Raw genomic sequence first — 15,830 nt, 5'->3', positions numbered from 1 at the left:
TACAGGGGAAAATCACAGTGATCCCTACTGCTACTTGCTAATAGTCTGTCCAATTTTGATGCAAAACAACTGCATGTGAGACGGGGGAGGGGAGGAGAGAGGAGAGAGGTGGTTCCTTGATTTTAGTGCATCAATACAGTATGGTTCGCGCAGCCACATGCTAACAAATGACGCGCACAGAAGTTTTCTTTCTAACCTCCTCTTTTTGTTTATGATAAACAATAATACGTGTACGGCATGTCATGTCATATTACCATTACCACAGCACTCTACGTGTCTGTCTCGTCCCTGTTCTTCTCATCGATTAACACCCAATTTAGATACGCTTTTGACATGACGCCGCTTCTCTCGCCATTTAAAAAAGCGTGATCATCACTTGACGTAAAAGGCTCCCCGGAGTGAAATCCCGTTGGATGCTGTCGTGTTCACGGGAATGGTGATGCTATGCAGGCACAGCTGATTTCCAGCACAATACAAAAGAGAACCATGCCCCGTACCCTCTCCTTTGATGTGTCGCCATGGTAACATGTACGGTTACTGCGTTGGTCAAGATGAACCGTCGTTGCCTACAGAGCGCGACACACAAACAAAAGACAGATCCAATATGACGAAAGCTTTAATCCGACAGGACATTTTCCCAAACAGACACTGTTTTGTATGATCTGAGGGTCCATCTTGCATCATCATCTCCTCTGCTGAATCTGTATACAGGAAGAGCATCTTGCTGAGCTAAGAATAAGTGCCTGGGTGGTGGGCAGCACATACTTGCATCAAAGTGGTTGCAATAGCAACAATCGGATACCGGAATCATCGTCATGGAGAAGCAGCATATGTTCCTGGAATGGGACATTGTAAACATTCAGGATGCGTACCAATTACAATTGATGGAAAGCCAAAGTCGGTGATGATGGATGATGGGTGCGAGCCCCCTTGAAAAAGCTTACATGTCAATTTTCCCTTGAGGGCAGAAACAAAAACAAAAGGGTCATATGACTCGATCAGTAATAAACGCAAAATTTCTGTATAAAAAGAGAGGACATGGTAAACTGGGAGGCTGGACTGCTACTCGCACACTTCTCTGCTGACTTTAGGATTTCTTTCCGCTCTTCTTTCACTTTCTTTTGCTTCTTCCTCTCTCACCCGTTTAATACCTTCGCGTACACAACATTTTTTGTAATACTTTCTTCCTTTCTATCTTCTCACATCTATACTTCTTCCAACATACATCACCATCTTCGCTTCTTTTTACCTCGACTTCAATAATGGTCGCTGGAACCAATAACAGCAACAACAAGAACAGCAACACGTCGAACGCAGCTGCTGATCAGAAAACCCCACTTCTTGGTAGTGGTGGCGGTGGCGGTGGTAATCAGCACTATAGTACTACGCCAAGACCACCCGTTAGTCGTCCAAAGTATAAACGTCGACGCTCTTCTTTTGATGCATCTACCTATAACAGTGCTGGTCAGTCACCTGGCTATGTTCGTTCGTCTGCTGCATCGTCCATCCATGAACCATTGACATTATCCGATCCTGGCCTCGATTTGCGCAGGCTTCTGGGTCTTACCATATGTATGGCTGGTGTTCAGTTTACCTGTAAGTTTTAGACTCCTTTTTAGTTTTTACTACTTGTTTCAAAGAGAAGTAAGTGTGGACTTTAACACATGAAATCATCGCTGTAGGGACTGTCGAGCTCTCGTAGGTTATCCCTCTCTAGAATATTGCTCAGAAGCAGAGTGATGAATTGTAGAAACGTGGATTACTTATCACCATTGATTATCCGTAGCTATGGTACGCCATATCTCTTGTCACTGAATTTATCAAAGGAGCTTACGGCACTTGTCTGGATTGCCGGTCCACTATCCGGTCTATTGGTCCAACCGGTAAATATATCGCTATCACGTTTATAGTAACCAAGAGTGGAGGGCAGCATAGAATGATCAGGAGAGAGATAGGCAAATAGCAAGAGCAACAACAACAAATATACATGGTGATCCTGATATGTTTTATGTAGCTGATTGGCGCTTTTAGCGACAAATGCACATCACGATTCGGAAAACGCCGACCGTTTATTGTCATTGCCGGTCTGCTGACCTGCTTTTCAATGATTGGTGTAGCCTACGCACGCGAGATCGCGCATGTCATTGTCCGATTGCAGTACGGTGACGATGAACAAGATTTGGATATCGTCGGCCAAGCAGTAAAGTATTCTTCTTTCTTTTCTACTAACATGTACTTTTTAAGGGCGGGACAACTGACGAGCTTGATCATCTAGTCGCGTACCTATGCTATTGTTGTAGCTGTTGCAGCATTTTACTTTCTGGATTTCACGCTGAACGCTGTACAGGCCATCTGTCGAGCATTGATTTTGGATATTCCACCGCTGTGGCAACAAGACGAAGCAAATGCATGGAGTGCACGCATGTGCAATTCTTCCATGGTGATTGGCTATTTTGTTGGATTCGTCGATCTTGTTAAACTCTTACCTTGGCTGGGCGATTCGCAGATCAAAGTTTTCTGCGCCGTCGCTATTGTTGTCTTTTGTGCAACACTCGGCATCACCTGTGTTACAACTCATGAAAAGAAACTCGACCGAGCTGACGATGAAGATAACCAGTAAGTCGTATCTACAGTATATACTATGATGACATCATGTTCATGTCTTTTTTGTTTTTCGATCAGACCGTGGTACAGCACATTTGTTTACATCTGGCGAGCATTCCGCTGGTTGCCTCGGCCTGTGCAGACTCTTTGTAATACCCAATTCTTTGCATGGATGGGTTGGTTCCCATTTCTGTTCTACAGGTACAAGCAAATACGTTGCAGCTGATGGCTGTTATGAGACCGGGAGCGAAAGTGTGTGCTAACAACAGTGGCGTATCACTTTTCATAGCACGCAATGGGTATCCGACATTTATTTCAGCACGCATCCATCCAACAAAGGCACCGATGATAATTGGGCGGATGGTACGCGTGCAGGCTCCTTTGCCTTATTGTGCTACTCTATTGTTTCCGTCATTGCCGGCGTTGTGATTCCTGCGTTCGTTTCACGATACGAAAAGGCCATCCGCTGGTTCTCACTAACCAACGTCTACACGGCATCGCACTTGGTCGTAGCTGGTGCGCTTCTGTCCGCTTGGTTTGTCGACTCGGTTGCTGGAGCCACGGTCGTGTTGGCCGTCATGGGCATTCCATGGGCCATTGTTCTTTGGGTCCCGTTCTCATTGGTGGGTGAATTCGTCAGTTACGAAGATGAACAACGTCAGAAAGCCCAATTCGTCGATGGCGTCACCGCTTCTCTTACAGGATCGTCGTCATCTTCATCGCCAGCAAGAATGGAGGATCAGCAGGAGGATTTTGATGCAGGCATGATATTAGGTGTTCACAACATGTATATCGTGTTTCCCCAGTTCGCCGTGGCTATCATTGCCGCGTTTATTTTCGCAGCAGCCGATGCATTGGATCCCGAGAACGGTGGTAAACAAGACTCGTCGAGTGTTGCGCCTGTGTTGGCGTTTGGTGGTATGATGGCATTAATTGCTGCTGCATTCAGCCGATTTGTTGTTCGTGTCAAGTAGATCTTGTACACTTTCATTCTCCTTTTTGTTTAGTTTTACACGCATACAGTCAGTGATGTTTACAATACACAAAATCACTGAAACTTTGGCACTATATATACCAATTCTTCTCTTTTTGTTGCATATTAATAATAAATAAGAAACCAAATCACATATATCAAAGCGTTATTATATTATATACAAGAGAAGGTCTCGGTCTCCTACTACTTTTTAAATGTGTATGATCCAATCCACAACCTTATCCAACGCATCCTTTTCTACCGAGCACGTTTCAAACTGCACATCATTATCCAAATGTTCGAACTTGAACTTCTCTCCTTCATAACCCAAGTAAGCTTCTTGCTCATCGTCCAAGCTCGTCTCCTGTTGTTCAACAGCAGCCGTACGTGTGCTTCGCAACCGATTACTATTACAAATTGTTTCGATATATTAGCTCTCCCATTCAGGCAATGTTTCCTTTCTCGACAAATTTGGCGTTTACATTTCAACTTCAAGACGTTCTTGGATCTTTTCTTGAGGCAAGGCAGTGATCAAATCGGTCTTGTTACAAGCAATCAGGATGGGAATACGTTCTTTTTGAACTTGTTGTTGCGCCAGCACGTTATACAAGTACTCGCCAACGACCCGGATCTGACGTGCCACAGTCGTGCTATCCACGACAAAGACGATGGCCCGTGCTACAGGCAAATAATCAACGTATCGAAATCGGACGCGTTCATGGCCAGGCATATCCACCAAATCAAATGTCTATCCTATATTGTTTAGGTTTTGCAAATAACCACCCAAAATGCTTTGTGTGCCTAATTCCTCTCTCGTGATACGAACCTTATTCTCAAGAGTAAGCAATCCTTCGTTTTCCTTCATCGAAGTGACAGTTTGTGCTTTTTTACCAAACCGCAACTATTATAAAATAGCAATACTGTTAAATACAACTCTCGCCTTTTCTTTTGGTCGCCAAGTGTTGTGCGGGGTACAATGTAATACTTACTCGAGTATATAAAGCTGTTTTGCCAGCATCAGTTGCTCCAAGTAACAGGATGGTCGTTTTAGATGATTTTCGTTTAAACACAAAGCCAACCAAAACTGCATTTGGGAAAGGTAATTAGACGCATGTCACACTTACTGGAGTAATGGTGAAGAAGTTGTTATTGAACTAAACCTGTTAATATTAAAAGAACAGCAGCTGCAACTACTGTGATGGGTATGATGTTCACTTGATCAAGCATGTCTTTTTTTGTGGTGAGAAGAAAGAAAGGGAGAAACACCAACTCCGAGTTCTTTGGAATCAAGTCGCCTCGTTCTTCTTGCAGGAACCTTTAATTATTGTCTCTCTTTCTCTTCCTTTGCTTTTTTTTTTCGTCGCGACCTTAAAAAAGAAAGATAAGGAGTGTTGTGGAAGGGTCCGTATTATCTAATATACATATACAATGCCCTTGAAATGACAATGATGCACGACGGAAAACAGTTTGTTTTTGTTGAACGGAAAAAAACGCTCCAGCTTGCCGAATCGTGTGGTCTTGGTGTCATTGAGGAAGAAACCTACTTGGTCGGGTACCAGATCTATATTATCGAACAATGGTAAAAAAAAGTTTGTCACTGCTGAACACCTTGCTATTAGGAGGAACTTTTCCATTAAAGTCGATACATCTACTTAGGTTATGCGATCGTAGCATTACGTCAAACACAATCAAAGTATTCACCGGCGACCAAAATCATTATGTGAGTTCATCGAAACGCTTGTTTGAAGCATATGTTTGTGACAAGCGTAGTATGTTAGCAATCAAGTCATCAGACAAACTTCTGGCTCACGTCCTCCTCTAAAACAACAGATTAAAGTCTGCGTAATTCGCATTTCGACAGCCGAGTTGCAACACCCACGACCCGAAATCCAAGCGTTCTTTAATACACACACGCCTTTAAAGTTTAAGCCAGTACGTTTGTGGGGTTCTTACATATTGCATAATCATATGCAATACACATAATGCGCACATATGCACGGCACATACTGATGCTATTGGATGATAGACACCATTGGGCGAAATTATGCTGACGGATCCCAGCGAGTTGCCTTTTGATATGGATATGGTGCTTGTGCCTGACGGTGATTATGATAAATGGATTAACCAGGCATACGTCAATATCAATTTACGACGGACAAACTGTACTGGACGAAGCGCGCTTAATTTACGTAAACCAAAGTGAGTTACTTTAACATGTATACAATCATTAGCACTAGCTGACATACATTTTTTGTATTTTGTACAGTCCAGCATCAGAAGAAAAGTTTAGATCCATTTACAAGATTGCTGAGACTGTCCCGTTTGAAAGGGCAGTGATCAACCTGGTTACTGTGGCTCAAATTGCACTCTATCTGTTCGATCTGCTGAGAAAGGAATATATCGATGGTCTCATTTGTAACGAGACAACAAAGGCATTTTGGGAGTTTTATACAAAGTATCATCCTCACAAGTCACCGGAGGTAAGAAAGATAGTAAGGCTCGGCAGGTAATATGCATATAAAAAGCTGACAAGAAGACCGAATGGATATGATATGTAGTATCAGTTAAAAGAACCCTGGATGGAACCACATTTACTTGCAGCACTTGTTAGCAAGCTGGTCTTGTGCAGGAACAAGCTTCATGCATATAACTTTACAGTAAGCAATGTCTTCTCTACTATAAGGCTTTTATTATAAGTGTGTACTTAGCTTTGGACTAGTCTCTTATAACTTGAATGTTTTTTTAGACAATCAAAGATCCATTTGCAGATTATGAGCATTTTCGTTTCGATATTGAAGAATATCAGGTAAGAAAAATTGGAAGTAAAGACAGGTTGTCAAATTTAGTGAAGAAGAGAGGACGAGAGAACATGACTAAACATGTGATTTAATCATTTTTTACATTCTGCAGCGAACAAAGAACCTGAGACGAACCAAAATGATTGACCTTGAGACACTGGAAAAATTAAACGAACATACTGTGGGTCAACTCAAAGTGCGCAACGTGATCAAATCCAAGCTAGATGATATATCAGGTAAGATTCCGTCATATTCGAACGCATAAAAATTCTTTGATACATGATTATTGCATATTAAACTCTATGCCAAACCAGGGATCAGCAATTCGCCCTTGTTTACCGAATCCTCGGATCCAGAAGTATTTCGACATCACGCGACTATCGAAAGTCTAAGGGCCATCTGGCGACCGCGATTAAAGAGTTTACCGACACTAAATACAGGAACTGGAGGTGGCGGGGGTAGCAGCAGTAGTGGTGCTGGTGGCGGCGGCCATGGTGCGACAAGTAGTGGTGCTGGTGGTGATTTGGAGAAGCAACATGAATTCATCCACATGATTAAGGGTGTTTCAGCACGAACCACAAGGACAAGCGGAGCTGCAGCAGAGATCCTGTCCAAGTTTGCAGGTTCCTTGCCATGGGTAGATAGCAGCAAAACCAGTGCTGGTTCTCATGTACGTAGCAACAGTGGCAACAGGTTTCATTCTACACGCGTCGTTCCTCCTCCTCCAGCGCCGCCGCCGCCTCCTCCTCCTCCTCCTCCAGCAAGACATCGCCCTACAAATCATTCGATATTGACAGACACAAGTATACAATTGACAGACCCGAGTGGCATTTCTACTGTTGAAGATATTTTGTATCCACCCGGACATGCGGCGCAAACCAAGACATCAAACATAGCTTCTGATAATGCACTATCGTCCGACGACGAATTCTACAACAACAGGTATGTACATCCCTCTCTCTCCTCAGAGGGAAGCCCTAGACAATTATGCCAGATGAATAATTAACCGTCAAGAGGGTATACAATCTAGCCACCGGTCTGATTTGGACATTCTGCCACGGCGTATGATCCCAGAACGTCAAGATACCCCAATCGAACAGCGTACCGAGCTTGTTGCATCGCCAATATCTATACGGAGCGATGGTATGAGGAGTGACGTGGCAGTACACAACGTGTCCGATTTTACGCCTGTAACACAACCACATCGCATTCCACGACGAGCTCGGTCCGTGTCGGACAGCATCGTCCCTGCAAATGTCTTTTTCCTATCATCACATCACAGCAACACTGGCAAAGTAAATAACACAGACGACGATGAGGACGACGACGACGACGAAATATTTGATGAAATGATACCCTTTCACCGCACACATTCCCTGACCGTGATACCCACGTTTGCTACGACAACAATGAGCGACGATAACAACGAAGACGACATTTATTCTGATTCTGCTGACGAATCAGTACAAGTGCCGCACAACATTAACAACCAACAACGACCGGCCGTCACCATGGATATTCAAACTTATCTAATGTTTGAAAAACTACAACGGCAACATGCCACATTACACCAAGCATACGAACAATTACAACGACTAGCAGGTGTGTACGAACAACGAGCGAACCAATTACGTACAACATACATGCGTCGTTCGGCCGAGTTTGAACAGATTGAACGGGCAGCTCGACAAGCCATGGATGAACAGCACGAGACTGAGATTCGATTAAAAGACGTGGAAGACGGTAGCGCGAAACTGCATTACGAATTAAATGTTTTGAATGAGAATCTCAAGGACGTAGAGGAAAATGTGTCGACATTTTATAACAAGGTCAGCTTACTGGAGCACAAGATGCATGATTCGCAACAATCGATCACCACCATGTTGATCATTGGCAACTATTTCGACTATTACTGGCGGAAAATAAAAGGATGGGTGATGGGAGGAGGAGGATCAACTACCACGAATAATAATAGCAATACATCTACTACTACTACTACCCCTTTGCAGTAATATACTTTTTATCTACATACATTCAGTACATTGTAACATAGTTTTTTCATAGAGACAGGAGTTTATAAAATTAATAAATAGGTTAATAAAGATCTGTACATATGAAGGGGAGGTCCGTGCGCTTGAGAAGTGTTTCACAAAACGTTAACAAGCTTCAAATATGTATGATAGACGCTAAATAAATAAAACCAAACCTCCTCGGCATATGGATAATTGCTGCCACAATTTCGTTTTCGAAAACATGGAGCACATTCTGAAAGATCATGTTTACTATTATGAATATATATATATATATATATATATATATATATACAAACTGTAGATGAAATGAATTATTTGTTGTTCAATAAAAAGATGTCTAGTATCGATATGACTCTTGGGATGCTGGTGATGCAGATGGGGTAGTGGAAATGCCTTCAGTTGGAGGGGGAGGAGGGACTGCTGGTGACTGGGGAGACAGCAAAGCGTCGTCATTGTCGTCTCGAAAAGGTGATGGAGGAATGATGGCTTCAGGAGTAGGCGGCACGGACATTTGTGGCTCGGATGCAACACCAAGTGCATCACCTTTTACGCCTAAGCTTCTCAAGATCCACGGCAACACGCCCATCCTATATATAAATGACTCCATTCGTTACTTTTGCACGTATATACCCTGTGAACTCGACGATCAAATAACCGAAATTTGTGTTTACCTCGCATAAAACATTTGCAGTCGCAGTCGTATAGATTCATGATAGAGATCCGGAATCGTTCTTCGGTTATAGTAGCCTTGGCGAATATTGCGGATAAATACAAAAAATTCGCATACGGCCACCAAACGGTCTCGGCAGTAGCGATCAATGCACGCCCAGTCATCTAAATAGGATATCCTGAACCGATACGGTAACGGTGACTCTAGTCTTCCGCAAGCCTGACATCCTTGAAACACCCCACTATCATCACTGCTGAACCTTTCCCACATCGACAATTTCAAAGCGGATATCTTGAGCGGAGTCTCACTGATGAAATGCTTCTTTGCCTGAGCTTGTACAAATCCAGGCGGCGTGTCCTCGATAAAGCAGGCATTCAGCGTGATTGCATCAATTAATTTTCGTGCCGACAATCGCGAGTTGGGTCCAAAGCGTAGGCAGGGCTCAATATCCTCGGCCAAACAATATTTCAAAAAGGGTAACGTGTATAGCTTCTTCAAGGCAATGTTGGGGCTTGCAATGACATACTCGGAAAAGTTCTCGACGAGCATCGTATCCGTTCCATCAGGTGGTAATCGATGTGTCGTTGAGATTTGAAGCTGACGACGAAACATTTCAGCGAGATCGTATGCGGCAGTTCCTTCTGGATCGTCACTTGCCGGTGATAATATTGTACTGTCCCCACCACCGCCACCTCCAATGCTACTCATTCTTTCATCAGAACTGCCATTGATGGATAATGAGCGCTGTTGCTCTTCTCCCTCCTGCATCTTTTCTCGTAACTCTTTGAGCTGCATTTCTTCAGCAGCGAGTCGCTCGCGTGTTTCATCAAATTTTTCCTGAAGATGCTTGTAGGCTTCTTGTAGATTGAACTTTTCTCTTTTCTCGCTCGCCACCATTCCATTGGCTTCTTCAAACAACCTTTGAGATAATTCCTCAAGTTCGTTTTCGACCAACGCTTTGGCATGCTGGATTTCACCCACACGTTCAATTTCATCCACGTATTTATCGTTCAGCACTTGCATGTCTCGCCGCAACGATTCAAGTTGCTGCGTGGTGTGTTCGAGTCGTTGTTCATTTGTTTCTTTTAATGCCTGTAACTCAATAAGCTTTTGTTCGTTGCTGGAGGCTGTGGTGTGTGCCTCTACCAATTCGGCTTTGGCGCGGGCAAGTTGTGTCAGTTGTGGTATTTCTTGATCGCATAATGCACATGTCGTTTCATTTCGAGTGAAAATATGTCGGTGTGGACAATCACACGGTGTTTCTGCTACTGCTGCTGGCGACGAAGGTGATTTACCAGGTGTGGAAATGGCGCTCAACGTCGGTGTGCTGTTGGTGGCATCAGGCGATAGTACCATTGCTTGGTGCTGCTGCTGTGGTGAAGGACTCGGCACTTTTTCAACCACGGATTCCAGTTGCGAGTATAAATTGGCAATGTCTTTGCGAGTCAAGTCATCCTTTTTCTGTTTGCCACGTCGAGATTTTATGTTACTACTGCTACTGCCGTCATTGTTGGTATGGCTTTTATCGTCTTTGGGTAGTGGTGGTGGTGGCATGAAAACAGAATGGCAGAAAGGAAAATAACAGGTTTGGAGAGCTGTGGCAAGGTATTTTATTGTTTCAGAAACCCCTTACCCTTCCAAACATGGCATGTCCTTTACGTCAAGCTATGTTAAAAGCCAAACTTCTTTCTTGTCGGTATTCTACAGTGTCATGAGCTCGTTTTTAACACATGGTACGGCCCTGCTGAATTGATAGTTATAAAGGCATTCACGTTACCCAAAGCAAACTATTGCTGCCATGCAACAGGGAGAGTATAACGCCAAATTGTACTTCCGAGAAATAGATATTTCATGCAAAACGTGTGCATCCCCGTCACGTTCTTTTCCGATTCTAATCTGAGCAGTAAATCGCTGTGGGAAAATATAGAAAAGGACAGTTGCTTTGTTGTTCCTTGATCGTTTATTCAACCGGGCCATGTCAGAAGCCAAATCGTTTACGGGATCGCCACACACAGTAATGTCTTTTGAATAACAAGAGAAGAAAGTAGAGAAGCGTTTCTATTTTATCTTAATTCGTGTATGTGTTAAAACGCAGGACCAAGCTGTGGCTGGTTTTGGCGCGGGCCTAGTGTCAACTACGATGCTGCATCCTCTAGACGTGATCAAAATTCGTTTCCAAGGTAAAATATAGCTATATCTTATACCATTCGCCATTTTATTTGTGGAGACGTAGCTTAGTAACTTATGGATAATCTGAACTAGTCGATGTATCGAAACGATCGGAACGACGGCCACTTATTGGAGGTACGATCAAGTCATTCCGTAATATTGTAAATAAAGAAGGTGTTTTCCGCGGACTGTACCGAGGTGTCACACCCAATATGGCCGGAGCTACTGCGAGCTGGGGATTTTATTTCTGGTGGTAGGTCAATAGCATTGAAGGGGATTAGGAAAAAGAGCAAATAGACAGAAATAACCGTGTTTTTATATATAACAGGTATAGTTTAATCAAAAAGCACATGAAAAAAGACGAGCAAGGCAAACTATCAGCCATGCAGCATTTAATAGCTTCTGCTGAAGGAGGTATGCTCTTTAACACTGCATAATAGCTCTATGGATACATATCATATTAGGGCGACAAAAACTGACAATGCAACGGATCAAATTCGATTAGGCGCACTGACAGCTATTATGACAAATCCGTTCTGGGTGGTCAAAACACGCATGTGCACAACGACACACCACACTCCGGATGCATACACCGGTTTGTTAAACGGATTAAATCGACTCGCACGGGAAGAAGGTATTCGAGGCCTGTATCGAGGCATGGTACCGGCATTATTTGGCGTTTCTCATGGGGCCATCCAATTCATGGCATATGAAGAAATGAAAATGTGGCGAAACGACAGACTGAAAACCCGTAACGAATCTCCTGAAGATGAACACAACGCCAAGTTGAGCAATACCGAGTATTTGATGATGGCTGCATCATCCAAGGTTTTAGCCACAGTGACTACCTACCCATACCAAGTGCTGCGAAGTCGATTGCAGGATCGAACGACACGGGATACATATACTGGTGTTGTGGATTGTATGAAGAAGATCACTGCTGCAGAAGGATACGTTGGATTCTATAAGGGCTTGGCACCGAACATTATTCGTGTGTTACCCGGCACCTGCATTACGTTCCTGGTGTATGAAAACTTGACACAATACTTCAAGGATCATGCTACCTAAACAAAAAATGTATTTATACACCCTGGCGGTTGTAGAAAATAATATTTTCTGTTATACATGTAAGAGAATACCAAAACATTAAATCCCTTCCCCACCCCTTTCCTCCCATATCAGTCCGTCGTCTCCTGTCCTTGCCATTGTTCTTTCTAGACTAGAGTGTTTCACGTCCACCCTTACTATATGTGTTGGATGCTACAATTCAAATAGTGTTTTTTCCGCAGGACGTGTATGCGTCATTGGCCATCATGTTAAAGACGCCCCCAAAAATTTACAAATATGTACTGATTTCAATGACATACAGTACACATATATTCAAAAACGTGAAACAAAAACATATTCTATAGTGCTTCTTGAGCACATTCAGTTCATATCAATTGAAACCATGTTCGAGTTGGAAAACGATATATTGGCTGTTATGCCATTTTTCAATCAATTTATCTAACAGCCGTTCGTGTATCTTCTGCTTAGACGACTTACAGTGGTTACTGCTCGACAGATGCGTCAACGTGGCCACGGTTGCAAAGGCATCGACGGCGTCTTCAAATGATTCCAGATGCACAGGAGCCCCTTTAGGAATAATCTCGCCGCCCACCTCTGCCGTTTTTGCTGCTATATAATATAGGCGTCTAATGCTTGTTTTTCTCTACTATTATTCTTTCTTGCAGTCGCATATAAACTTCTTTCATATGCAGCGTAATCTACATCGTCCTCGACATGATGGTATGTACTGTACCAGTTATCAATAGTATCATACGTAATAAGTGCCTGGTACAAGACCGTTGACTTTTGGGCGGAGTCAATGTCGCGAGTGTATCATAAATACTTTTGTTCCAATGCCGGAACCTTGGATTTGAACCTGAAGAAACTGTGGGCAAGCTATAATTAGTGCAGAAACTGCGTCCGAGCCGATCATGCTTGGTCTTTGGATGTGAACTCAAGCGCTTGGATTCGGGCAGGGTCTAGTGAAATCAAGTGGGTTGATGATTTCATGTCTAGCTAAGGCAGCGCTGCCCATCAGGAGGGATGCAGTATCAAGTGTGATAAGCTGCATGCTATGATATATGGTGTCGATAATACTGTGTTGATGTCTATATCCGTATATTTGTGGCGGTCATAATTCGTGCCACAACACCATTCAAGGATTTCTAGATTGTGGCAAATGGTTATGGTTCTTTCGAAAATGTTGATTATCTTCTGTAGCAAGCTATTCGGTTTAGAGTGTCTTTATTGCGTTCCAGGATTTTGTTATAGGTGGTTGTTTTAGATTCTGCTTTAGGATTCACCAATTCTACACCGTATAAACTACAGCCAAAAGCTCGTCCAATGAGCGCATATATATTGAATGCCCCTTTTCTCGTCATGCAACAGAAAGTACCTTATATTCCTACCTATGTAACGATCTATATAATTCCAGTCTTGCTTGTTCATAGCATCGGCATATCAGTGCAATAATCAAGCTCCTCCCTTCAGTCCCTGTCTGCCGCATCAACAGTCACCTCTCTGACCTCACTGGCTGGAGTCATCTGGATCGTTTCACTTATGTGCGAAAGCCATCTATAAAGCTGATGTGCAGAAAACCGTAAACGATGTTGTTATGCATCACAAAAGCGCCACGTTGTCCCATCGTTGTAGAGTGTAATTTTGCCTGAATCGACATCGACATGCAAACGCCAATTGTATGAGATCTTTGGCGGACAGTTGTAATAAAATGTAAAGAGGATATCTTCTGGAAAAAGCTTAGCCATCCATTAATTGCGTTAGTTGCAAATTGGTTTGAGCCGTCTATGCTTTTGTAAAAACTAAGACATGCGCTTTCGCCTTGTCGATATATCGCAAGGATCTCGCTCAGAACCTGCTGTAAAGTTGATAAAATGTTGCTGTCAAATATTATTAGTTTGTTGACTGTCCTCCAGAACGAGTTCAAGCGCGTTGTGCCAGTCGTAGGCAGCAACCCAATGAAGCAACGCTGTAGGAGGGATATGCTGTTAACAAGTCAAGGTGTGTTACTACAGGCAAAGCGCAAGAATCGCCTACATAGCCTTATACGGCAAAACATTGGAAGGTGGTGCGAAGCTTGAGAGCCATCATATCGTACTGTCCCAAGCTTTCGTGGGATAACTAAATACGGCCATTATTATGCTCCATGTCATATGTGGGCGACAAGTGAAAGGTATGCCACGGCAGCTATTTTTATCGTAATTGTATGGATAAACAGGTCACGGAGAAAAAGTAATAAAGAAAGCGTTGCTGTAAATGTGTCGAACTGCCTCCACCTGAAGACATATCCGGCGCTCCAAAGGCAGCTCAATCTCAGGCGATCTCCCAAACAGATGGGCACATCCACGTGGATTTAGGCTTTGATAGAAAACCATTTGAAACGTTTGTAAGACAATTTTTACTAATGAGTATGAGTATCAAAAGATTTGGTCTTGGCTGTAGAGTGCATGAGAAACGACAGTTTAAGCACACAAAGCTCGATCAACTTGTTCCAAGTCCAAAAGAGATCCTGCTGTTGCAAGAATCTTTCTGATGTGCCCAGTACTGATATTGCTACGCAACGGGTTTCACAACAATTTGACATTGTATTCCATGGTCTGTGCATTATGCTTGCGTCAAACAGTTGCCTAGATATTATGTTTAGAATCGATCAAGTCATTGCAAAGTAAAAGTAATTACGAATCTATTGTGAGCCATTTGACATTGTGTCAGCATTGTACAAGAACAGGGACATAGCACGCCAAAACATGAGTTCTTTCCTAACTGTCAAATGAAGCGGCGAAGACGATTGAACACAGTCAGAAAGAAAATGGATATTGCAAGGTGAAGCGACACGCAAATATCTTCACAAGGAAAGAAATTGTAAATGAGTTTGAGCAGGACATAAAGTAAAAGAGCAGGTTTTTATTCATTGTAATATTAGAGTAAAGAAACATTTTATTAAAGACGGAAGTTATCGTTATGAATATCAATTGTCGAAGAGTACAAATTTATTAAATGAACACAATCAGTGGACAATAAAGACAAATAATAAGAACGCGATTTTACAAAGTGACCTCAACAAGCAGTTCGCACAACCTGCAGGCTATACAAAAAGCATGAAGAAAGCAAGAAGAATCAGAAGAAGTGTGTAAAAGGGGGAGGAAGGGAAAACCACCAATTGCCTCGGCCTGGGAGTCCCAGTCTCCCAATCATTTGGCTGGGTCAATCAACCACAAACCCAGCCATCATGGTACAAACGAGTGGGAACCATGACGTACGCTACGTTTCGAGAGTCAAGTGCAAGCAATCGGTTGTGGATTGCCTGTGAGTGGGGAAGGGGGAAGGGAAGGACGGAAGGAAGATGGAAGGGAAGGAAGGGAGGGAAGGAAGGGAGGGAAGGACGGAAGGAAGATGGAAGGGTAGACGGAAGGGAAGAGGAAAGGGAAGAGGAAAGGGAAGGGGTGGGGGTAGGGGAAAGAATTGACTCTCGAAACACCCAAAAAAAGAAAAATTTGCTGCTGTTGTCGAATGCTGGA

General features: G+C 43.2%; 5 protein-coding genes across 5 annotated transcripts; 3 read left to right on the top strand and 2 right to left on the bottom strand.

The window, feature by feature from the left end:
* Positions 1 to 1,065: 1,065 nt before the first annotated feature.
* Positions 1,066 to 3,723, top strand: BDB00DRAFT_860121 (major facilitator superfamily domain-containing protein). Its single transcript, XM_053125978.1, has 7 exons — positions 1,066 to 1,596; positions 1,683 to 1,698; positions 1,787 to 1,883; positions 2,015 to 2,200; positions 2,276 to 2,616; positions 2,683 to 2,805; positions 2,894 to 3,723. Exons 1-7 carry the CDS (start codon positions 1,263 to 1,265, stop codon positions 3,576 to 3,578), a joined length of 1,782 nt encoding a protein of 593 aa, XP_052972745.1. The 5' UTR covers positions 1,066 to 1,262; the 3' UTR covers positions 3,579 to 3,723.
* BDB00DRAFT_860118 (signal recognition particle receptor beta subunit-domain-containing protein) lies at positions 3,724 to 4,854 on the bottom strand. The gene is made up of 5 exons (XM_053125977.1): positions 4,738 to 4,854; positions 4,567 to 4,661; positions 4,404 to 4,478; positions 4,060 to 4,325; positions 3,724 to 3,984 (listed from the first exon to the last, which is right to left on the bottom strand). Exons 1-5 carry the CDS (start codon positions 4,802 to 4,804, stop codon positions 3,789 to 3,791), a joined length of 699 nt encoding a protein of 232 aa, XP_052972744.1. The 5' UTR covers positions 4,805 to 4,854; the 3' UTR covers positions 3,724 to 3,788.
* Positions 4,855 to 8,481, top strand: BDB00DRAFT_860116 (uncharacterized protein). The gene is made up of 10 exons (XM_053125976.1): positions 4,855 to 5,156; positions 5,234 to 5,297; positions 5,408 to 5,509; positions 5,604 to 5,776; positions 5,844 to 6,057; positions 6,136 to 6,234; positions 6,324 to 6,383; positions 6,488 to 6,611; positions 6,690 to 7,317; positions 7,406 to 8,481. Exons 1-10 carry the CDS (start codon positions 5,017 to 5,019, stop codon positions 8,385 to 8,387), a joined length of 2,586 nt encoding a protein of 861 aa, XP_052972743.1. The 5' UTR covers positions 4,855 to 5,016; the 3' UTR covers positions 8,388 to 8,481.
* Positions 8,482 to 8,668: 187 nt separating this feature from the next.
* BDB00DRAFT_860113 (uncharacterized protein) lies at positions 8,669 to 10,878 on the bottom strand. The gene is made up of 2 exons (XM_053125975.1): positions 9,080 to 10,878; positions 8,669 to 8,995 (listed from the first exon to the last, which is right to left on the bottom strand). Exons 1-2 carry the CDS (start codon positions 10,630 to 10,632, stop codon positions 8,746 to 8,748), a joined length of 1,803 nt encoding a protein of 600 aa, XP_052972742.1. The 5' UTR covers positions 10,633 to 10,878; the 3' UTR covers positions 8,669 to 8,745.
* A 719-nt stretch (positions 10,879 to 11,597) lies between these two features.
* Positions 11,598 to 12,315, top strand: BDB00DRAFT_885482 (mitochondrial carrier domain-containing protein; the record flags this gene model as incomplete). The annotated part of the gene is made up of 2 exons (XM_053128416.1): positions 11,598 to 11,661; positions 11,753 to 12,315. 2 exons carry the CDS (start codon positions 11,598 to 11,600, stop codon positions 12,313 to 12,315), a joined length of 627 nt encoding a protein of 208 aa, XP_052972741.1.
* Positions 12,316 to 15,830: the final 3,515 nt, after the last annotated feature.

This window comes from Zychaea mexicana (assembly GCF_025766255.1).
Source record: "Zychaea mexicana strain RSA 1403 chromosome Unknown BDB00scaffold_183, whole genome shotgun sequence".
Taxonomy (NCBI): Eukaryota; Fungi; Mucoromycota; class Mucoromycetes; order Mucorales; family Lichtheimiaceae; genus Zychaea; species Zychaea mexicana.
Note: the sequence above shows the minus strand (reverse complement) of the source record. Positions and strands in the feature narration are given on the sequence as shown.